General features: G+C 41.8%; 4 protein-coding genes across 31 annotated transcripts in view; all 4 read right to left on the bottom strand.

Annotated features, from left to right (window-relative positions):
* LOC146582303 (protocadherin gamma-C5-like) overlaps positions 1-25,087 on the bottom strand; it is a 292,403-nt gene that overhangs the window by 74,101 nt on the left and 193,215 nt on the right. For 2 of the 28 annotated variants that reach the window (XM_085294626.1, XM_085294838.1), the window contains exon 1: positions 18,841-21,389. The exons of 21 other annotated variants lie outside the window; for them this stretch is intronic. In XM_085294626.1, coding sequence (XP_085150752.1) covers positions 18,841-21,258 — 2,418 coding nt within the window. In that variant the 5' untranslated portion in view covers positions 21,259-21,389. Of the gene's footprint in view, positions 1-3,515; positions 6,103-7,121; positions 9,964-10,377; positions 12,926-18,840; positions 21,390-25,087 lie in introns of those variants that run through there. 5 more of the 28 variants (XM_085294772.1, XM_085294797.1, XM_085294902.1 and 2 more) reach the window with 5 other exon arrangements.
* LOC146582323 (protocadherin beta-16-like) lies at positions 370-3,436 on the bottom strand. Its single transcript, XM_085295149.1, has one exon. It carries the CDS (start codon positions 2,779-2,781, stop codon positions 385-387), a length of 2,397 nt encoding a protein of 798 aa, XP_085151275.1. The 5' UTR covers positions 2,782-3,436; the 3' UTR covers positions 370-384.
* Positions 13,253-16,098, bottom strand: LOC146582322 (protocadherin gamma-A11-like). Its single transcript, XM_085295118.1, has one exon. The coding sequence runs from the start codon at positions 15,918-15,920 to the stop codon at positions 13,503-13,505; it is 2,418 nt and encodes an 805-aa protein (XP_085151244.1). The 5' UTR covers positions 15,921-16,098; the 3' UTR covers positions 13,253-13,502.
* On the bottom strand, positions 21,754-24,339 carry LOC146582321 (protocadherin beta-16-like). Its single transcript, XM_085295108.1, has one exon. It carries the CDS (start codon positions 24,337-24,339, stop codon positions 21,916-21,918), a length of 2,424 nt encoding a protein of 807 aa, XP_085151234.1. The 3' UTR covers positions 21,754-21,915.

Raw genomic sequence — 25,087 nt, 5'->3', positions numbered from 1 at the left:
AATGGGGCTTATGTGTCGTAACATTCTCATCTTTACAGGAAAGCCTGTTATAACTGATATGACTTTTTCAGGCCTAAAATGCCGTTTTCAATAACTATTCCAATACACTATTAAAATGTCCTAAAATATTTAGACTACTAATATGAAAAATAAGTACTAAAATATGGCTTAGCTGGGTTTGGAATACCTTGGTAAATATAGATCAACACAGCAATAATTGCTTAGTTTTGCACACAAATTACAACATGTAAATTGGTTTCTAATACCTTTCTCAAATTATGAAATGGCTAAAATGATAGAAAGAAGATAATGTGAGAAAATACAAGTGTAGTTTTATCTTTCCAACCACTTTAGTGTGCAACATAACGATTATTCAGAAACGTATTATTCAGAAATGCTAACCTCTAGAGGAGAGTCTGGTTCATCCAGGATGCTCTTTTCACTCTGTATCCGCTGCATCGTTCCTGTAGAACTGGGGTCCATTATCAGCACGTTCTGACTACCAGCTCTGCCGAACTTACAGTCACTCTTTCTGGAGTCAGTCGTCCTGCACACCTCGTAATTGTACACATGTGGCAGAGTCCCTGTCCCCAAAGTGTCTGAGTAACGTGGTGGATAATATGGAATGACAGGCAGGTTGGAGTGATACAGGATGCGAGACTGTCTCCACCTGTAGATTTTGACTGATATAATAACCACTAAACACGTGATGAAGAGGAAGGAAACTACAGCCAGAGCCAAGACTAAGTAAAAAGTCAGGTTGTCATTGTACTCCTTGTCGTGGGTCAACTCAGTGAACTCCGACAGCACTTCAGGGAAGCTGTCCGCCACCGCCACGTTAACGATGACTGTAGCTGAACGAGAGGGCTGCCCGTTGTCCTCCACTATAACAGTCAGTCTTTGTTTGACAGCATCTTTATCAGTGACTTGGCGGATAGTTCTGATTTCTCCATTCTGTAAGCCCACTTCAAACAGCGCCCTGTCTGTGGCTTTCTGCAGTTTATAGGAGAGCCAGGCATTCTGTCCAGAGTCCACATCAACAGCCACCACTTTAGTCACCAGATAGCCCACATCTGCTGAACGAGGCACCATTTCAGCCACCAGAGAGCCACCAGTCTGGACTGGGTAGAGAACCTGAGGAGGGTTGTCGTTCTGGTCCTGGATCATTATTTTCACAGTCACGTTGCTGCTGAGTGGAGGAGAGCCTCCATCCTGCGCTTTTACGCGGAAGTGGAAGTCTTTGATCTGCTCGTAGTCAAAAGAGCGCACTGCGTGGATGACTCCACTATCAGTACTAACGGACACATACGAGGAGACTGGCACTCCGTTAACGGAGGAGTCCTCCAGTATGTAAGAAACACGGGCATTCTGGTTCCAGTCAGCGTCTGTGGCTTTGACTGTGAATATAGAGAGACCTGGTGTGTTGTTTTCTACAATGTAGGCCTCATATGAGCTCCTCTCAAAGACAGGTGCGTTATCATTAACGTCTGAGATCTGTAAGGCGAGAGTGACACTGCTGGAGAGGGAGGGCACTCCCTCATCAGTGCAGATCACAGTGATGTTATAGTTAGAGGCTCTCTCTCTGTCTAAATCACTGTCTGTCACTAAACTATAGAAATTGTTAGATGTAAATTTAATTTCAAATGGAATATTGTCATTCATCACGCAATTCACTTTCCCATTATTTTCAGAATCAGGGTCATTTACGCTCATTAAAGCTATTACTGTCTTGCGGGCTGAGTCCTCCGGTATTGAGCCTGACGCTGAAATCATATTTACAACGGGTCTATTGTCATTCACGTCAATTACATCGATGATTAGTTTACTTGAGTCAGAGAGTCCACCTTGATCGATTGCTTCTATGTCTATATTATAAGTTTTTTCAATTTCGTAGTCAATCAGACCATCTAATATCACATCACCTTCATTATTAATATGAAATAACTTTGAAACTGTATCCATGCTATTTCCGATTACATAGGTCACCTCTCCATTTGTGCCTTTGTCTGCGTCAGAAGCCGTGACCTTAGTAACAAGTGTTCCCTTAACAGAGTTTTCCGTAATACTTGCTTTGTAAACGGGTTTACTAAAAACAGGTGCATTATCGTTTGCATCTAACACGGTAACATAGATTTTCATTGTTCCTGTCATTTGCGGTTCACCTCCATCTTCCGCAGTCAAAACTAAAGATATATGTTCTTGTTTCTCTCGGTCCAATGGCTTCTGTAAAATCATTTCTACTTTCTTGCTTCCATCACTTTGTGAGTGCAATTTAAGAACAAAATTGTCACTCGGCTTAAGAGTGTATCTCTGCAGACCATTCAGTCCGATATCTGGGTCTATTGCTTTTTCTAGCATAAACTTAGAGCCGACGATCGCTGATTCGCTGATTTCAAACACTCTCTCCTCCTTTTGGAAAACTGGAGCATTATCATTAACATCGGTAATTTCAACCGTAACTGGGAATAATTCCAGTGGGCTCTCTAACGTTATTTGAAAATGTAAAGCACAAGGCGTTGTCTGTCTGCACAGGACTTCGCGGTCTATTTTTTCTTTAATGAGGAGGACTCCTCTTTCTCTATTCAGCTCGATGTACTGAGCGCTGTCTCCGGTATAGAGACGAGCTTTACCTGACCTAAGACGTTTGACATCTAAACCTAAATCTTGGGCTATATTTCCCACCAAAGATCCTTTCGCCATTTCTTCTGGAACTGAATAGCTAACCTGCCCGACCACATAACTGAGGCAGAGAATGGAGATTATCAGTACTTGCCGTTCCATTGTTTTGTCCGACACCGCTGTCACACCACGGCTATGTTGTTTTATTCCTTTTAACGATTAAAATTCCAACAAAATGAATAGAAAAGATAAAAGGGAATCTGTTTTAATCCACCCGTTACAGTAGGAATCCGTTTTAAGCTGCCCGTGAATTTGATCTGATTCCCAAACCGTGTGCTCTACGTCTGAGTGTGCTTCGTCGGGATGTTGACTGGGTGGATGTGTTATTAAAGAAATTCAATAACTCGACAGATTGTGCAACAGCGGCGCGATGAGTTCACAATGTGAAAGTACACGAGACAAACAGTAGAAGACGAAGGACAAAAAAGAAGTAGAAAAATGCCAGCGCACGTCTATAATGAAAATGAGGAGGATGACAGAAAAAAGAAACGGCGTTTTCTCATCTTGACCGATAATGGAATGAACGTAACTATAGAAATTCATTCACACAGAATGGAAACGAGAGATTGTTGAAAAAAATAATTTACTCCAGGCATATAAATATATAAAAGAAGCGCATAAAAAAGGAACAAAGTAGAACTGTGCCCTATTTGTCACTGTCCAAGGTGCTGAATCAGTGTCGGACTCGCGTTTTTTCACAAAATAGTACCTCATGCATGCACACAGGTTTTAATTTTTTTTTTTTTAACCCAAATGACAAACCTGTATAGAACAGTCTGGTTCAGACAGTAAAAAAGTTAACATTTCAAAGTTGGCTAGATCATTATATAACTAACCTCTAGAGGAGAGTCTAGTTCATCCAGGATGCTCTTTTCACTCTGTATCCGCTGCATCGTTCCTGTAGAACTGGGGTCCATTATCAGCACGTTCTGACTACCAGCTCTGCCGAACTTACAGTCACTCTTTCTGGAGTCAGTCGTCCTGCACACCTCGTAATTGTACACATGTGGAAGAGTCCCTGTCCCCAAAGTGTCTGAGTAACGTGGTGGATAATATGGAATGACAGGCAGGTTGGAGTGATACAGGATGCGAGACTGTCTCCACCTGTAGATTTTGACTGATATAATAACCACTAAACACGTGATGAAGAGGAAGGAAACTACAGCCAGAGCCAAGACTAAGTAAAAAGTCAGGTTGTCATTGTACTCCTTGTCGTGTGTCAACTCAGTGAACTCCGACAGCACTTCAGGGAAGCTGTCCGCCACCGCCACGTTAACAATGACTGTAGCTGAACGAGAAGGCTGCCCGTTGTCCTCCACTATAACAGTCAGTCTTTGTTTGACAGCATCTTTATCAGTGACTTGGCGGATAGTTCTGATTTCTCCATTCTGTAAGCCCACTTCAAACAGCGCCCTGTCTGTGGCTTTCTGCAGTTTATAGGAGAGCCAGGCATTCTGTCCAGAGTCCACATCAACAGCCACCACTTTCGTCACCAGATAGCCCACATCTGCTGAACGAGGCACCATTTCAGCCACCAGAGATCCACCAGTCTGGACTGGGTACAGAACCTGAGGGGGGTTGTCGTTCTGGTCCTGGATCATTATTTTCACAGTCACGTTGCTGCTGAGTGGAGGAGATCCTCCATCCTGCGCTTTTACGCGGAAGTGGAAATCTTTGATCTGCTCGTAGTCAAAAGAGCGCACTGCATGGATGACTCCACTATCAGCACTAACGGACACATACGAGGAGACTGGCACTCCGTTAACGGAGGAGTCCTCTAGTATGTAAGAAACACGGGCGTTCTGGTTCCAGTCAGTGTCTGTGGCTTTGACTGTGAATATAGAGAGACCTGGTGTGTTGTTTTCTACAATGTAGGCCTCATATGAGCTCCTCTCAAAGACAGGTGCGTTATCATTAACGTCTGAGATCTGTAAGGTGAGAGTGACGCTGCTGGAGAGGGAGGGCACTCCCTCATCAGAGCAGGTCACTGTGATGTTATAATGAGGCGCAACTTCTCTGTCTAAAGCAACCTCTGTCAGCAAACTGTAAAAGCCATTGATGGTGTTCAGTATTTTAAAAGGAACGTCATCATTCATATTACACTTCACCTCTCCATTCCTGTCAGAGTCAGGGTCATTTACGCTTAGCATTGCAATTACAGTACTCTCAGGCGAGTCTTCTAAAATGGCATCTGACTTAGAGAGTATTTTCAGCTGAGGGCTGTTGTCATTCACATCAGTAACATCTAAGAGAATCTTACTTGAATCAGAGAGCCCACCATTGTCCGTAGCTTCTATATCTATTTGGAAGAGCTTCGTTTTTTCATAGTCTATTTGACCGATCACGATAACCTCTCCAGTTTTTCTATCAATCTGAAATAAATCTGATAAACGACGTTTGCTATTGGAAATTGCGTATGATATTTCCCCGTTAGAGCCTCCATCTTTGTCAGATGCTCTAACAGTTATAACGCTGGTTCCAGCCGGTGAATTCTCGGTTATTGTTGCTTTATATACTGGCTTAGTGAAAACTGGTGCATTGTCGTTTGCATCCAATACGTTAACAGTGATCTGCATTGTACCTGACATACGCGGCTGCCCGCCATCCAGAGCAGTTAATAATAACAATATATGTTGTTCTTGCTCTCGATCCAGAGGCTTCTGTAGAATCATTTCCACCTTCTTACTCCCATCCGCTTGGTTCTCTAATTTCAGCGCAAAGTTTTTTGTTGGATTAAGGGAATAGCTCTGGAGACCATTTGTACCGATGTCAGCATCGATGGCTTTCTCCAGCACAAATTTAGACCCAATGATGGTTGACTCGCTGATTTCGAAGCGCTTTTCGCTCGATGCAAAGCTGGGAGCATTGTCATTAATATCTGTGATTTCTATTGTTATTCGAAACAGTTCAATCGGATTTTCCAGAATCATCTGTAAAAGTAAAGCACAGGGCGTCGTGTCGCCACACAGCGTTTCTCTGTCTATCCTTTCTTTTATAAGGAGGACACCACGGTCTCTATTCAGCTCAATATATTCGGCACTATCTCCAGAATGAACGCGCGCTCTGCCGGATTTCAGCCTTTTAATGTCTAAACCTAAATCCTGAGCCACATTACACACTAAAGACCCTTTCTCCATTTCCTCAGGAATGGAGTAACTGACCTGCCCGAACACCGAGGTGAGAAAGAAAACCAAGAAGAACAACAGTACTTGCCGCCTCATTGCTTTGCAGGGATAATCCTGTGTCCTTTTAATAAAACTGCAATCCACACGAATCATGATAATAATTCCCACCATATCTCAAACACAGTTTCAGCGAAGAAAGAATACGTTTTCGATCTCCGTAAGCGGTATTCCTTATAAAAGAGAACAGGCGGTTACTGTGCGTTTCATTGTCTACCAGTGTGCAAATCTAAAGGGGAGGTACAATTTTCAGCGTTGACGAATGCTGCCATACTCGGGCCAATAGCGGCCCTTTCTGTTCAACAGACCAAACAGCAAAATCTGGAATGAGGATGATGATGATGCTCATAGAAAACAAAAACAACAACTATTATTATTATTATTATTATTATTATTATTATTATTATTACTAGAAAACTTTAAAGCTATTAGATAATCTAACCTGTTACAGATTATATTATATTACACAACTGACAATGTAACCATTTAAGTGTTTTAATAATTAAAACTAATGCGTCATACCTAATGCCTAATAGGTTCAAAGGTTAGTGACTTTATGTAAGCATATTCACTGGTGGGGTTGTGGCTCCTCCAACACCAACGGCCGTGGCAGGCTAAACATGAGGATACTGACTACACGCAACAATAAACACATAAAATGCACTTCTGAGCTATTTGTTCCTTTTATTCCACATTGTACTGTCCAAACCCACAACTCAGTACATTGGATCAAATGTATTACAAATGCAGAGACTGCACAATCAAACATGACTGCAACTGACAAAATATTACACCAATTGTTATGTCAAACTGCAACATCAGACTACGGCATCAACTAGTGCATTAAACTATACATCAAGCTGCGGTCAATAGAAAGTTTCCCGTAATGCTCACCCTACCTTTCTGCTCATCAAACAGCAGGTGCTGTGAACAGGTGAGTGCAACGACATTTATCATCTAATACACACCCATGAGTCATGCCCCACAACCGTGCACCAATACAGTGTGTGAACTTAAACCAACCCTCTTAATCCAAAAAAGGAAAGACTAACATATGGCTCCTACAGGTAGTAATGCTAAAACTCCAAAGACAAGCACATGGAATATATGCAGTCTGTACTGATTGACACTGACATGTGGTAACAAAACAAATAAGAAAGCACAAATGAACCTAGATACTGAAAAAGTCATAAGCCACTTGACAGATCGAAAACAGTGCAAAGATTCCAAAAGTATGAAATATCAGCATGTAAGTCTAACCTCAAGAGGAGAGTCTGGTTCATCCAGGATGCTCTTTTCACTCTGTATCCGCTGCATCGTTCCTGTAGAACTGGGGTCCATTATCAGCACGTTCTGACTACCAGCTCTGCCGAACTTACAGTCACTCTTTCTGGAGTCAGTCGTCCTGCACACCTCGTAGTTGTACACATGTGGCAGAGTCCCTGTCCCCAGAGTGTCTGAGTAACGTGGTGGATAATATGGAATGACAGGGAGGTTGGAGTGATACAGGATGCGAGACTGTCTCCACCTGTAGATTTTGACTGATATAATAACCACTAAACACGTGATGAAGAGGAAGGAAACTACAGCCAGAGCCAAGACTAAGTAAAAAGTCAGGTTGTCATTGTACTCCTTGTCGTGGGTCAACTCAGTGAACTCCGACAGCACTTCAGGGAAGCTGTCCGCCACCGCCACGTTAACAACAACTGTAGCAGAACGAGAGGGCTGCCCGTTGTCCTCCACTATAACAGTCAGTCTTTGCTTGACAGCATCTTTATCAGTGACTTGGCGGATAGTTCTGATTTCTCCATTCTGTAAGCCCACTACAAACAGCGCCCTGTCTGTGGCTTTCTGCAGTTTATAGGAGAGCCAGGCATTCTGTCCAGAGTCCACATCAACAGCCACCACTTTCGTCACCAGATAACCCACATCTGCTGAACGAGGCACCATTTCAGCCACCAGAGATCCACCAGTCTGGACTGGGTACAGAACCTGAGGGGGGTTGTCGTTCTGGTCCTGGATCATTATTTTCACAGTCACGTTGCTGCTGAGTGGAGGAGAGCCTCCATCCTGCGCTTTTACGCGGAAGTGGAAATCTTTGATCTGCTCGTAGTCAAAAGAGCGCACTGCATGGATGACTCCACTATCAGCACTAACGGACACATATGAGGAGACTGGCACTCCGTTAACGGAGGAGTCCTCCAGTATGTAAGAAACACGGGCATTCTGGTTCCAGTCAGCATCTGTGGCTTTCACTGTGAATATAGAGAGACCTGGTGTGTTGTTTTCTACAATGTAGGCCTCATATGAGCTCCTTTCAAAGACAGGTGCGTTATCATTAACGTCTGAGATGTGTAAGGTGAGAGTGACGCTGCTGGAGAGGGAGGGCACTCCCTCATCAGAGCAGGTCACAGTGATGTTATACTCAGAGGCTCTCTCTCTGTCTAAATCACTGTCTGTTACTAAACTGTAGAAATTATTAGATGCTGACTTAATAGACAAATGTGTATTATCATTGATAAAACAGTGGACTTTACCGTTTTCATTTGAATCTGGGTCTTGAACATTCATCATCGCAACAACAGTGTTAGGTTTAGAGTGTTCAGATATCATATTTGATTTTGACATTATATTAATCGTTGGCTTGTTGTCGTTTATATCCACCACTTCAACGATAACTTTGCACGAATCTGTAAGTCCACCATCATCACTTGCACGTATGTTAATATGGTAATTTCGTGCATTTTCATAATCAATTTTTCCAATTAATTTTATTTCTCCGCTTTCTTCATGTATCTGAAACAAGGCATGCGCTTGATCTAAACTGTTTGTAATGGAATATTTTATTCTACCATTTGATCCATGATCTGCATCTGACGCACTAACACTCGTGACAACTGTCCCTTCCGGGGCGTTTTCAAAAACAGTGGCTGTGTAGGTGGACTGTGTGAAGACAGGCGCATTATCATTAACATCTAATACTGTGATGAAAATTCGAATTGTACCTGACATTTGCGGATCTCCGCCATCAAAGGCTGTTAGAACTAGTGATATCGACTCTTCCTTTTCTCTGTCAAGAGGCTTCTGTAAAATCATTTCAGCCTTTTCCGTTCCACTACCTTGACTGTCCCCTTTCAGTACAAAATTATCGGTAGGTTTAAGCTCATATTTCTGAAGACCATTTTTGCCGACATCAAGATCAATTGCTCTGTCCAGAACAAATTTTCCTCCGATTACAGCAGATTCACTGATTTTAAAGGTTACCTCGCTTTTCTCAAAGGTGGGGGGGTTGTCATTTATGTCTATAATCTCGACTGTGACACTGTAAAACTCCATAGGGTTTTCTAAAATGATCTGAAAATGTAAAGCACAAGGTGTTGTCTGCCTGCAAATCGCTTCTCTGTCGATCCTCTCTTTGATTAGAAGAAGTCCGCGTTCCCCGTTTAGCTCAATATATTCCACACCGTCTCCCGTATAAACGCGAGCTCTTCCAGATTTCAGTCGTTTTGTATCCAAACCCAAATCCTGGGCAATATTACCGACTAAAGAGCCACTCGGCATCTCCTCGGGAATAGAGTAGCTGATTTGGCCGATGACTGGACCGAGATAAAAGACCAAGGAAAACAACAGCGCTTGCCATTTCATTGTTCTGTTCGAACTGTTCCCCTGGAAAATTAGCAGGAAAAAACTATTATCCACAATTACCGAATGTCCCTTACAGGTGATAAAACACAGACATCACTCCGAAACCATTTGAATCGGTTAAAGAAAGGTTGAAAACGGCTCTAGTTAAAATGATCTCCGACGTTTGAACACGACGTCTTTCTCTCTGTGATATCATTATGGCGAGCGAGGTTTCTCTTTAAATGTGCCCTGAAATATCAACACACTGGCCAACAGCGGCCCTACGAGTACATAATTAGGAACTACAGAAAACGCCTGGGAAACTAAAGGAAAAGCCTGTTGTGCACGAAGGCTTATTGTTTTTACAAATACCAGGATAACACAGCCCATAAAAGAGTTAACGTCTGCAACACTAGAGAATACTAGTTCCCTTATAAAGTATTTTAGTTGAACAGATAACAGAGTCTATATTCTTTACGTATACCACTGAACTGAACTATTAAGTCATGATGATATGTGACGAGTTGCTTAAAAATACTGTCACAAATTCAACAAAGCGAAATACATGACATAGATAGCTCCCCCACCCCCGCCAAGTTTATATTGAGTTACAGTCTTTCGACGTGTCTTGGCAAAAAGAGACGAAACGATTTATGTTCAAATTTTACACCATCACCAATAACTAAACGTCAAATACTAACATACCTTCACATGTTGACAAAACATCAATACGTTAAGATAGACACCCATTGTCAAAAGCGATGGAACAAGTAACGTGCCTCTGTCCATGGTGCTGACTCTTGACTAGCGCTAGTTGGTTCTTAGTAAAAACTATGAGGAACAGAAAAAAAAGTTTACGCTTCAAAATTGGCAAGATCATTATATAACTAACCTCTAGAGGAGAGTCTGATTCATCCAGGATGCTCTTTTCACTCTGTATCCGCTGCATCGTTCCTGTAGAACTGGGGTCCATTATCAGCACGTTCTGACTACCAGCTCTGCCGAACTTACAGTCACTCTTTCTGGAGTCAGTCGTCCTGCACACCTCGTAATTGTACACATGTGGAAGAGTCCCTGTCCCCAAAGTGTCTGAGTAACGTGGTGGATAATATGGAATGACGGGCAGGTTGGAGTGGTACAGGATGCGAGACTGTCTCCACCTGTAGATTTTGACTGATATAATAACCACTAAACACGTGATGAAGAGGAAGGAAACTACAGCCAGAGCCAAGACTAAGTAAAAAGTAAGATTGTCATTGTACTCCTTGTCGTGGGTCAACTCAGTGAACTCCGACAGCACTTCAGGGAAGCTGTCCGCCACCGCCACGTTAACAACAACTGTAGCTGAACGAGAGGGCTGCCCGTTGTCCTCCACTATAACAGTCAGTCTCTGTTTGACAGCATCTTTATCAGTGACTTGGCGGATAGTTCTGATTTCTCCATTCTGTAAGCCCACTTCAAACAGCGCCCTGTCTGTGGCTTTCTGCAGTTTATAGGAGAGCCAGGCATTCTGTCCAGAGTCCACATCAACAGCCACCACTTTCGTCACCAGATAACCCACATCTGCTGAACGAGGCACCATTTCAGCAACCAGAGATCCACCAGTCTGGACTGGGTACAGAACCTGAGGGGGGTTGTCGTTCTGGTCCTGGATCATTATTTTCACAGTCACGTTGCTGCTGAGTGGAGGAGAGCCTCCATCCTGCGCTTTTACGAGGAAGTGGAAATCTTTGATCTGCTCGTAGTCAAAAGAGCGCACTGCATGGATGACTCCACTATCAGCACTAACGGACACATACGAGGAGACTGGCACTCCGTTAACGGAGGAGTCCTCCAGTATGTAAGAAACACGGGCGTTCTGGTTCCAGTCAGCGTCTGTGGCTTTGACTGTGAATATAGAGAGACCAGGTGTATTGTTTTCTACAATGTAGGCCTCATATGAGCTCCTCTCAAAGACAGGTGCGTTATCATTAACGTCTGAGATCTGTAAGGTGAGAGTGACGCTGCTGGAGAGGGAGGGCACTCCCTCATCAGAGCAGGTCACAGTGATATTATATTGCGAAGCCATTTCTCTGTCTAAAGCAACCTCCATAACTAGGGTATAAAACCCATTTATAGTAGTCTGTATTTTGAAGGGAATGCTATCATTTATATCACACACAACATTCCCGTTATTCTCGGAATCTGGATCGTTTATGCTTAACATAGCAATTACAGTATTTGTTGGTGAGTTCTCTGATATGGACTCTGATTTAGAAACGATGTTTATTTGAGGACTATTGTCATTTACATCAATGAGATCAACTATCACTTTCGCTGAATCAGAGAGCCCACCGCTGTCTACAACTTCAATATCAATTTGATAAGAGTTTGCTTTTTCATAATCTATTTCCCCGACTAGGATAATTTCACCAGTCTTTGGATTGATATTAAACAGTTCAGATAGAACACGTTTGCTTGTAGATATCAGATATGATAATTCTCCGTTTGAACCGATGTCTTTATCAGATGCACTTACAGTTGTAACACTGGTGCCTTTAGGAGAATTTTCCTGCAGTTTTGCTCTATATAACGGTTTGGCAAATGTCGGTGCATTATCATTCACATCTAATACAGTGACAAATATCTGCATTGTCCCTGACATCTGCGGCTCTCCTCCATCCATAGCAGTTAACAGCAGGGACATATAATCCTTCTTTTCTCGGTCTAAAGGCTTCTGTAGAGCCATTTGCACCTTTTTACTGCCGTCTGGCTGACTTTCTAGTTTTAATACAAAATGATCACTTGGAGCAAGTGAGTACTGTTGTAAACCATTCATCCCTATGTCGGAATCTAATGCTTTCTCTAACACGAATTTCGATCCTATCACAGCGGACTCACTAATTTCAAAACGTTTTTCTGAATTGGTAAACGTGGGGGTATTATCATTTATGTCCGTAACCTCCACTGTTACACGAAACAGTTCCATTGGATTTTCCAAAATTAGCTGGAAATGTAAGGCACAAGGCGTCGTCTCTCCGCATAAAGCCTCTCTGTCTATCCGCTGCTGGACAAGCAGGACCCCCCTTTCTTTATTCAGCCCGATGTATTCTACACCACCGCCCGTGTAAACGCGAGCGTTACCTGATTTCAACCTTTTAAGATCTAAACCTAAATCATGAGCTATGTTTCCAACTACAGAGCCTTTGGCCATTTCTTCGGGAATGGAGTAGCTGACCTGCCCGAGCACGTATTTGAGACATAGGGCTGAGAGAAACAACAGTACTTGCCGTCTCATTGTTCTGCACGACCCGATTTCCGTTCCTTCTCCACTAAAAAAAGAAGCATTTGTCATGGAGAGAATATGAAGACAGAAAAAAAATCGTTCGCATTCCAATTATAAGAATCAAACGGTGTAAGCAGGTATAGAATTCCTTGCAGTGCTTCTTATAAACCCGAACAGTCTTTCTGTCTGTACGTCGAATATTTCCACGCAAAAGGGAAGACACAGAGGAATAAAAAACATCCAGCCAAATCGCAACACCCTTGCCAACAGCGACCCTTTGAGTTAAAAATACAAATTACAACATTCATTCTCAAAAACAATGAATTCAGTGTAAAGCCACGCTATTAAGGCTCATCTAAACCTCGAGTATCCTAAATTTAAAGATTTTAGGATATCTGCAGCTTACAGCATATATCGTTTAATTATATATTGAAACATCTTAGTAAAAAATTACATTGTGCAATTACAAAATAAATATATCCTAAATTAAAGCTGACACGAATTACAGAAATTAAGTCCAGTCTTAATGAAAAGGACTCTGGAATGCTGAAGTTGAAAAATTAAGGTGTCGCTGTCTGTGGTGCTGAACTGCGATGTAAGTTGATAAAAACTTTGCAACGCATCAACGCTAAAAGATACTGGTTATGTTTAAAATTGTAACTGTAACTGATGTAGTTTCCTAACATCTAATGGAATGTCTGTCTATTTACCTCCAGAATATCATGAAGCATAAAAGGCAGAAAAAAAACGTATCATTTCATGAGGCTAACCTCTAGAGGAGAGTCTGGTTCATCCAGGATGCTCTTTTCACTCTGTATCTGCTGCATCGTTCCTGTAGAACTGGGGTCCATTATCAGCACGTTCTGACTACCAGCTCTGCCGAACTTACAGTCACTCTTTCTGGAGTCAGTCGTCCTGCACACCTCGTAATTGTACACATGTGGCAGAGTCCCTGTCCCCAAAGTGTCTGAGTAACGTGGTGGATAATATGGAATGACAGGCAGGTTGGAGTGATACAGGATGCGAGACTGTCTCCACCTGTAGATTTTGACTGATATAATAACCACTAAACACGTGATGAAGAGGAAGGAAACTACAGCCAGAGCCAAGACTAAGTAAAAAGTCAGGTTGTCATTGTACTCCTTGTCGTGGGTCAACTCAGTGAACTCCGACAGCACTTCAGGGAAGCTGTCCGCCACCGCCACGTTAACAACGACTGTAGCAGAACGAGAGGGCTGCCCGTTGTCCTCCACTATAACAGTCAGTCTTTGCTTGACAGCATCTTTATCAGTGACTTGGCGGATAGTTCTGATTTCTCCATTCTGTAAGCCCACCTCAAACAGCGCCCTGTCTGTGGCTTTCTGCAGTTTATAGGAGAGCCAGGCATTCTGTCCAGAGTCCACATCAACAGCCACCACTTTAGTCACCAGATAGCCCACATCTGCTGAACGAGGCACCATTTCAGCCACCAGAGAGCCACCAGTCTGGACTGGGTACAGAACCTGAGGGGGGTTGTCGTTCTGGTCCTGGATCATTATTTTCACAGTCACGTTGCTGCTGAGTGGAGGAGAGCCTCCATCCTGCGCTTTTACGCGGAAGTGGAAATCTTTGATCTGCTCGTAGTCAAAAGAGCGCACTGCATGGATGACTCCACTATCAGCACTAACGGACACATATGAGGAGACTGGCACTCCGTTAACGGAGGAGTCCTCCAGTATGTAAGAAACACGGGCATTCTGGTTCCAGTCAGCGTCTGTGGCTTTGACCGTGAATATAGAGAGACTTGGTGTGTTGTTTTCTATAATATAGGCCTCATATGAGCTTCTCTCAAAGACAGGTGCGTTGTCATTAACGTCTGAGATCTGTAAGGTGAGAGTGACGCTGCTGGAGAGGGAGGGCACTCCCTCATCAGAGCAGGTCACTGTGATGTTATACTCAGAGGCTCTCTCTCTGTCTAAATCACTGTCTGTAACTAGGCTAAAGAACTTTTTAGATGTTGATTTGATCAGAAATGGCACATGTCCTTCGATATTACATGCTACTTTGCCATTTTCACCAGAGTCGGGATCTTGAACATTGAAAATTGTTACAACTGTTTCTGGCCTTGAATTTTCTGATACGGAATTTGTTTTAGACATTATATTAATAGATGGGTGATTATCGTTTATGTCGGTTACTTCAACAAGAATTTTAGCTGAATCTGTTAGCCCCCCATCATCACTACCCTGTATATGTATTTCATAGAGCCTTGCCTTTTCATAATCAAGGTTTCCAGTTAGGGATACCTCACCACTTTCTTCGGCAATGTGAAACATTACAGGGACACCGTCTAACGTGTTTGTTATTGAATAAATAACCTTCCCATAAGAACCTTCATCTGCATCTGTAGCACTAACAGTACACAAAATTGCACCCTTTGCAGCGTTCTCCATTATAGTGACCTTATAGACTTCCTGCGTAAATACTGGAGCATTGTCGTTGGCATCTAGCACGGAAATTTCTATTCGCACTGTTCCCGACAGCTGAGGCTCACCACCGTCAGCAGCTGTGAGAATTAAAGAGAGATGCTGTTGCGCCTCTCTGTCTAGATGTTTCTGCAGCACCATCTCCACCTTCTTACTCCCGTCTTGCTGATTTTGGAGTTTTAGATTAAAACTGTCCGTAGGTTGTAGCGAATAACTCTGCAATCCGTTCACACCTACGTCTGGATCCATTGCTCGCTCTAGCACAAATTTTGCTCCAATCACAGCCGACTCACTAATCCTAAATTTTATTTCATCCTTTTTGAAGCTCGGAGCATTGTCGTTAATGTCGTTAATTTCGACAGTAACGGTATAGAATTCAATCGGGTCTTCGAGTGTAATTTGAAGATGTAAAGCACAAGGTGTCGTCTGCCCGCAGAGCGTCTCTCTGTCAATTCTTTCTCTAACAAGCAGGACGCCTCTGTCTTTATTCAGCTCGACGTATTTTCCATTGTCTTCTGTATATATACGCGCCTTACCCGATTTTAGTCTCTTTACATTTATACCTAAATCCTGCGCTATATTACCAACTACAGAGCCTTTTGACATTTCCTCAGGAATCGAGTAAGCGACCTGCCCGAAAACTGTGCCGAGGGAAGAGACCGACACAAACAACAGTACTTGCCATCTCATTGTTCTGCCCGACATTTTCTCTTCGTTAAAAGCTGGAGAAAAAAGCCTGCTGTACTCAAAAGCGCCTGGTTTTCCCGAATAGATAGTACTCCAGAGGAAAACTGATTCTGTCCGCGTTTCTTGAACTCGAAATAAATAAACCACAGCGCGGATATCTCCAGTGTTTATCAGCTACGCCTGTGTGCTGCATGTGCGTCTCTTTCTGTGTTTAACGTATCAAATGAAGGGAAATTCTCTACACTAGTCAACAGCGGCCCTGAGAGTCCAAACATGTGCACTGCAGAAAATTACAACATCAGCTAACAGGTCCAAAGTGAAAAAAATAAATAGGAGTTTAATTCATTACACAATAATAAAATATTTGTCTAGGGTAGGGGAGACCGGGGATAGTTGTAACGTGGGTCAGTTGTAACACTTCCAATTTCTCCAATCAGGGCTAAGTTTCAAATGATGTGACTCATCCTGTGCATGCCCAATTCAGTTCTGCTATCACACGTGAAAAATCAGCACATTTTGTCAAACACAGACAATTTAACATGAAAAAAAAGTAATTTGTATGCCAAAAAGTAAGTTTTTCTACTTTATTTCAATTTGTGATAGCATTATCTGCTTTGCAGTTAAACTCATCAAACTTAAATTATGTTATTTGTATGTCTATGGGGATATATTCTGTGTAAGTCTTTAGTGCTAATGTTTTAGCCGTTGGCTGTAATGTTAGCTAGTTCATGGCTATAGGAGTCTGGGTCAGTTGTAACAGCAACAGTCTGGGTTAGTTGTAACAATAATGCAGATGTTACAACTTGCCACACTATTACTTTAACTTATATTAAACAAGTTGGGGCAACGACATCAGCAGAGAGAGGTTCACTGGTCGCATTTGTATATGCGGTTAATGCCATTGGCAACACAATTCCTCCACTGTTTGTGTTCCCACATTATGCAGACCTCTGTGTCAGAGATGGACCAGTAGGAAGTACTGGTAGTGGAAATAAATCAGGATGGGTGCAAGAAACAGATTCCCTCATCTTTCTGAAGCACTTTGCAAACCACACCAAGGTAAGCCATGATAAAAAGTAATGGAATTGCGATGCTGGTGAACAACTACATTTTTTCAGCTTCATTGTTATGTTCAAAATTGGTGCAAGAGTTGTAAGTTATAATGCCCACTGAGCCAATGAGGCCAAACTCAAGGAAGACCAACCAAAATTAATGAAATATTCAGTTGCAGAAAATTCCATAATATGTCTTTTTTGGGGGGTTGGAATATGTTCAAAAGCTAGATTTCTGCATTCTGTCACACACACACATAGCTACATAAATGGATGTAAGTGCATTCATGTGTTGAATAAACAAGGATTACATGTTAATGTTTTGTTAGTACCCTTATTTCATTGTGTTACATTTTACCCCAGGATGTGTTACAACTAACCCAGACTATGGGGTTAATTGTAACATTTCACTCTTTGTGTTTGAGACCATACCATGCAATGGGTAATTGTGCTGCAGAGAAAATAGCTGCATTATTTAATAGCAGAGACATGTAAATACTTTGCATTACATTTTGAATCCACTACCTTAAAAGAGCTTCAATTTACAGACAGAAATGTCAAAAATGTTACAACTATCCCCGGTCTCCCCTACTTATAACTCAAATACAAAATAATACAGAGGACAACCTCCCCACCTGCCTTGACATCTTATTCTGAAGGGTATATTTTGATTATTGTACAATGTCAAGTCATCTTTAATGACACAATACACTTTCCCTTGTAATATGACATGAGATTCTAAGGAACAGTAAAATAAGGTAAAGATCTAGTAACAATATATATCTGAAGTAAAGAGAACTTTATAAAAAAGATTACAAAAGTGATAGGGTGTATTTCGTTACCTGTTACACTTGCACCTTTTAAAATCTTCCTGTATAGATAGTGATTTGTGATAAAGCTGTCAAATACAAAATTACTTTAACCATGAAGTAAGGCTCCAAAATGATAAATACAGATAATGGAAAAAATGTAGTGATTACAAAGGAAAAAAAGGCCATTTTTTGCAAGTAATCATTCTACTTCAAGGGCTTTCCTGATCAATGAATGTGTATGCAGTTACTGCTAAAACACACCAGGGTGGAGACAGCTTTAGAAGAAGCACAAGACATAAACTGGTAATTATTTGATGAAGTTAATCTTCTCCTTTAGTAAACAATAAGAATAAGTAGTAATTTTCAAAACTGCATTGCACAGATCTCAGATGAAAGTAATTATTTGCTTAACACAACTTGAAAAGTATAAGTTTTCTGGAAGAAAAATTAAAACCAAGTGGGAGAATAGGTGATGATTAGCTTGTAATAAATAGTTTAAGTCTAAAAAGTATCAAAGGGAAGACCACCAGTAGACATTTTGTTGCTTCTCGTATTCCAAGCTGCCTGCTTTAATTTTTTGATCATAGTGTTTTAAGTTTTGTTTCAATAGTTAACTAAAGCTTGTTGTTAAAAAGTTGCTTTCAGAGCCGAAAGTTGCACTCTACTGCAATGTAAACAGTGCTGGTAGACATTTCAGTGAAACACAATCTGCAATTACAATGTTCCAAATACTTAAAAGGTTAACATATTATTGAATAATTGTCAATAATTAATCCTGCTTTCTTGAAAAAAGTGCTGGAACAGGATGCTGATTATGGAGACTCTTTTCATATACTTAAACTAAAACTAAATTAGGGCTAAGATGACTTTGTTAGGTTTAGATAAAAGAGGGGGAACACATATAGATTATGGGATGAAAGGCTGATTCTGTTAAAGTGCAGAAGTGGTTTAATGAACAGTGAATTGTCATGGAAGAAATAAAATGTGCATTGCTAGCTCTCTGATAACCTCCAGAATACCATGCATGCAAAAATAACAGGCATTTAAAATCATTTGTAATTTCATGAGGCTAACCTCAAGAGGAGAGTCTGGTTCATCCAAGATGCTCTTTTCAGTCTGTATCCGCTGCATCGTTCCTGTAGAACTGGGGTCCATTATCAGCACGTTCTGACTACCAGCTCTGCCGAACTTACAGTCACTCTTTCTGGAGTCAGTCGTCCTGCACACCTCGTAATTGTACACATGTGGCAGAGTCCCTGTCCCCAAAGTGTCTGAGTAACGTGGTGGATAATATGGAATGACAGGCAGGCTGGAGTGATACAGGATGCGAGACTGTCTCCACCTGTAGATTTTGACTGATATAATAACCACTAAACACGTGATGAAGAGGAAGGAAACTACAGCCAGAGCCAAGACTAAGTAAAAAGTCAGGTTGTCATTGTACTCCTTGTCGTGTGTCAACTCAGTGAACTCCGACAGCACTTCAGGGAAGCTGTCCGCCACCGCCACGTTAACAACAACTGTAGCTGAACGAGAGGGCTGCCCGTTGTCCTCCACTATAACAGTCAGTCTTTGTTTGACAGCATCTTTATTAGTGACTTGGCGGATAGTTCTGATTTCTCCATTCTGTAAGCCCACTTCAAACAGCGCCCTGTCTGTGGCTTTCTGCAGTTTATAGGAGAGCCAGGCATTCTGTCCAGAGTCCACATCAACAGCCACCACTTTAGTCACCAGATAGCCCACATCTGCTGAACGAGGCACCATTTCAGCCACCAGAGAGCCACCAGTCTGGACTGGGTACAGAACCTGAGGGGGGTTGTCGTTCTGGTCCTGGATCATTATTTTCACAGTCACGTTGCTGCTGAGTGGAGGAGAGCCTCCATCCTGCGCTTTTACGCGGAAGTGGAAATCTTTGATCTGCTCGTAGTCAAAAGAGCGCACTGCATGGATGACTCCACTATCTGCACTAACGGACACATATGAGGAGACTGGCACTCCGTTAACGGAGGAGTCCTCCAGTATGTAAGAAACACGGGCATTCTGGTTCCAGTCAGCGTCTGTGGCTTTGACTGTGAATATCAAGAGACCTGGCGTATTGTTTTCTACAATGTAGGCCTCATATGAGCTCCTCTGAAAGACAGGCACGTTATCATTAACGTCTGAGATGTGTAAGGTTAGAGTAACGCTGCTGGAGAGGGACGGCACTCCCTCATCAGAGCAGGTCAAAGTGATCTTGTACTCAGAGGCTCTCTCTCTGTCTAAATCACTGTCTGTTACTAAACTGTAGAAATCATTTGAGGCAGCTGTAATAGTAAATGGTATGTTACTATTTAATCTGCAGTTTACCTGACCATTATTACTTGAATCTGAGTCATAGACACTGAACATAAGTATAACTGTATTATGGGGAGAGTTTTCAGGAATAGAATCTGATTTCGAAAGTATACTGATTACAGGCTCATTATCATTAATGTCAATAACGTCAACTATAACCTTACTGGAATCAGAAAGACCACCACTGTCTTTGGCCTCAATATCAATTTGGTAATACTTGGCTTTTTCAAAGTCAACTTCACCAACTAATATTACTTCACCATTTTGATTTACTGTAAATATGTCAGATACACTATCCATTGTAGCTGATACTAAATAAGAAACATCCCCATTTGTCCCTTTATCTGCATCAGAAGCGCTCACTGTTGTCACTGTTGTTCCTTTCTGAGAGTTTTCGGCTATAGTCGCCTTGTAAACCGACTTCGTGAAAACCGGAGCGTTGTCATTCACATCGAGTACGGTCACATAAATCTTCACCGTACCCGACATTTGAGGATCCCCTCCGTCTACGGCGTTTAACAACAATGATATTTGTTCCTCCTTTTCTCGATCTAGTGGCTTTTGTAAAACCATTTCAACCTTTTTCTGTCCATCAGCCTGATTTTCGATTTTCAGAACAAAGTTATCCGTAGGTCTGAGGCTATAATTTTTCAGGCCATTTATTCCAATATCTGCATCGACCGCTCTTTCTAACACGAATTTCGATCCTGTAACTGCGGATTCGCTTATTTCAAAACGTTTCTCATCGTTTTTAAAACTTGGACTGTTATCGTTTATATCAGTGATTTCGACCGTTATTCGAAAAAGCTCCATTGGGTTTTCTAGAATAATCTGCAAATGCAAAGCACAAGGCGTCGTCTGTCTGCAGAGTGACTCTCTGTCGATTCTCTCTTTGAGGAGGAGGACTCCTCTCTCCCTACTCAGCTCGATGTATTCTGCGCTGTCGCTCGTAAATATACGAGATTTACCTGACTTTAGTCTCCTCACATCTATGCCCAAATCTCGAGCTATATTTCCGACAACAGACCCCTTTGGCATTTCCTCCGGAATAGAGTAGCTCACTTGACCGACAACATAACCTACATAGAAGATCGAGATAAAAAACAGTACTTGCCGTCTCATTGTTCTGTTCAAAATATACGCTGCACCACAGAACATCTTTTGCAAAGGGAATCACGACAAAAAAAATAATGTTTCCACACGAAAAGATATAGATAAAGGAACATATATCACTCCCAAACAGTGAAATAATAGTCCATCAGATCACTGTATCCATCTAAAAGATTCCCGGTCAGTGAACAGTGCTTTGTCTCCCTTCCTTTCTCTAAAATACGGACATGAAATGGGAGGATCTGCTTCAAATCCTGTCTACAGGATTGCAACACGTTGACCAACAGCGGCCCATTGAGTCCATAGAGCAGAACTACAAGAACAATAAAATTATTTAACTTAATATATTTCATAAAAATGTTATGAAAAAACACCTTAGAAGCTAAATATCTAGAGGCCTGCACTGACGAACTAAAAAAGTCAAACAAATATATAGAAGACATCTTTTGATATATGCAACAAACAAAGGAACAAAAGATGGAGCAAGTATTAAATCTATTTTAAAGAGAAATGCGAGGAGGGACAAATGCTGTCTCTATCGGTGGTGCTGAAATCAGTAATAAACGATCAGATTATAATTGAAACAAGATATTTTGAAATAGTGATGTACAATTTCAAATGTGCTGTAGTTATCTCCATCCTATAAGCAGGAAAGTTGCATGTATTACAATAATATCACCGCATGAAAGCCGTTCACAACAGCAGTTAACTGACCTCAAGAGGAGAGTCTGGTTCATCCAGGATGCTCTTTTCACTCTGTATCCGCTGCATCGTTCCTGTAGAACTGGGGTCCATTATCAGCACGTTCTGACTACCAGCTCTGCCGAACTTACAGTCACTCTTTCTGGAGTCAGTCGTCCTGCACACCTCGTAATTGTACACATGTGGAAGAGTCCCTGTCCCCAAAGTGTCTGAGTAACGTGGTGGATAATATGGAATGACAGGCAGGTTGGAGTGATACAGGATGCGAGACTGTCTCCACCTGTAGATTTTGACTGATATAATAACCACTAAACACGTGATGAAGAGGAAGGAAACTACAGCCAGAGCCAAGACTAAGTAAAAAGTCAGGTTGTCATTGTACTCCTTGTCGTGTGTCAAATCAGTGAACTCCGACAGCACTTCAGGGAAGCTGTCCGCCACCGCCACGTTAACAACGACTGTAGCTGAACGAGAGGGCTGCCCGTTGTCCTCCACTATAACAGTCAGTCTTTGCTTGACAGCATCTTTATCAGTGACTTGGCGGATAGTTCTGATTTCTCCATTCTGTAAGCCCACTTCAAACAGCGCCCTGTCTGTGGCTTTCTGCAGTTTATAGGAGAGCCAGGCGTTCTGTCCAGAGTCCACATCAACCGCCACCACTTTCGTCACCAGATAGCCCACATCTGCTGAACGAGGCACCATTTCAGCCACCAGAGAGCCACCAGTCTGGACTGGGTACAGAACCTGAGGAGGGTTGTCGTTCTGGTCCTGGATCATTATTTTCACAGTCACGTTGCTGCTGAGTGGAGGAGAGCCTCCATCCTGCGCTTTTACGCGGAAGTGGAAATCTTTGATCTGCTCGTAGTCAAAAGAGCGCACTGCATGGATGACTCCACTATCAGCACTAACGGACACATACGAGGAGACTGGCACTCCGTTAACGGAGGAGTCCTCAAGTATGTAAGAAACACGGGCGTTCTGGTTCCAGTCAGCGTCTGTGGCTTTGACTGTGAATATAGAGAGACCTGGTGTGTTGTTTTCTACAATGTAGGCCTCATATGAGCTCCTCTCAAAGACAGGTGCGTTATCATTAACGTCTGAGATCTGTAAGGTGAGAGTGACACTGCTGGAGAGGGAGGGCACTCCCTCATCAGAGCAGGTCACAGTGATGTTATATTCGGATGCTCTCTCTCTGTCTAAATCACTGTCTGTTATAATGCTGTAGAAGCTATTTGATGTACTCTCAATATTAAAAGGTACATTGTCATTTAGGAAACATTTAACTACTCCATTATCGTCTGAATCAGCATCATGCACGTTCATAACTGCAACAACGGTTTTTAAGGTGGAATCTTCTGGAACCGATTGAGTAGTCGACATTAAATCTATTATTGGGCTATTATCATTTACATCAGTAATATCAAAAATAATTTTACACGAGTCACTGAGTCCACCCTGATCTTTGGCTTTAATATTGAGCTGATAATGTTTCGATGTTTCATAATCTACATTTCCGATCAATCGCACTTCCCCGCTTGTCTCATGTATTTCAAATAAATCAAAAATTCCATCAATGTTATTTGATATCGAATATGTTACGAAACCATTTGTTCCTTCATCTTTATCGGTGGCTGTAACAGTAATCAGTTGAGTTCCTCTTGGAGAATTTTCCATTAAACTACTTTTGTACGTTGACTGTGTAAAAACAGGTGCGTTGTCATTGGCGTCTAATATAGTTACATGAATTTGCACTGTCCCCGAGAGCTGAGGTTCACCTCCGTCGACGGCTGTTAGTGTAAGAGTCAGTTGCTCCTCTTTCTCTCGATCAAGAGGTTTTTCCAAAACCATCTCTACTTCTTTCCCCCCATCAGTGTTGTCGTTGAGTTTCAAAGCAAAATTATCTGTTGGGTTAAGGGAGTAGCTTTTAAGCCCATTTATTCCAACGTCAGAATCCAGTGCTTTCTCTAATATAAATTTTGACCCCTTTACAGCCGACTCGCTTATTTCAAATACCATATCTTTCATTTTGAATATAGGTGCGTTGTCGTTTATATCTGTTATTTCTACAGTAACACGGTAGAACTCGATAGGATTTGCCAAAATCATTTGAAAGTGTAAAGCACAGGGAGTCGTTTGTTTGCATAAAGCCTCCCTGTCGATTCTCTCCTTGATAAGAAGCACCCCCCTTTCTTTATTCAGCTCAATGTATTCAGCGCTGTTTCCAACATGCAAGCGAGCTTTTCCCGTTTTCAACCGTTTTAGGTCCAAACCTAAATCTTGTGCTATCTTACCGACTAACGAGCCTTTTGACATTTCTTCTGGAACAGAATAGCTTACCTGCCCGAACACATAACAGAGAGAGAGCATTGAGAAAAACAGTATCACTTGCCATTTCATTGTTTCGGTCCAACGGCTTTGTAATATCATGACGAATCAAAGCAATCGAGAAAAAGAGCTAAATTCCACACACAGCTGGAGTAAAAATGAAAAAGCCACACAATAAAGGTCGATCAAAAAAACCGACTGCTAAAATGTCCGTGTAGGCTATATTATTCTCGGAAACCTGAAATGTCTACTGTGTCGACAATACTTCCTCCGATCTAAATTATCTGGGAGGTGCTGCTGTAATCAGCAGCAAAACTACCACAGACTAGCCAACAGCGTCTCTAGGAGTACAAAACATGACACTACACTACACTGATTTATGACAAGAAAATCAGTGCAAGGTTAAACAAATATTTGAGGTTTGAAAAACAAGCAAACAGACAAAAAATAGTACTGCTAAACCCAACTCGTCGAAGACAATTAAAAAAAAATACTGAAATTGTTTAAAAAAGAAAAACAGAAGGGAAAACGCAGTGACTACGTTTAAAATTTAAAAACAAATAAAAAACCCTCTGGTCTTCAAGCTATTTGTTTTTTTTAGATGTCGGATAGTAGTCAGAACGGCACCACCACGACCAAAAAAGAGAAATAAAAGAAAAAAGAAAGAGAGAAAAAAAAATCAAAAACATAAACACTTAAAATAAGTACATATATAAGTACATACTAGTGCGCCATTGTTCCCTAGGGAAGGAAATCATAAAGAAATGAAATAAATTCTGCATGTTTGGGGTTCAGGCAGAAAGGTTCTTATTTCCGCTGTCTGTGGTGCTGAAAATGATCACTACGACAG

The sequence above is a fragment of the Mchenga conophoros genome, linkage group LG2 (assembly GCF_057382185.1).
Source record: "Mchenga conophoros isolate Kocher_MC1m ecotype Shallow Benthic linkage group LG2, M_conophoros_male_GT1.1, whole genome shotgun sequence".
NCBI lineage: Eukaryota > Metazoa > Chordata > Actinopteri > Cichliformes > Cichlidae > Mchenga > Mchenga conophoros.
This window is presented reverse-complemented; position numbering and strand designations above follow the sequence as displayed.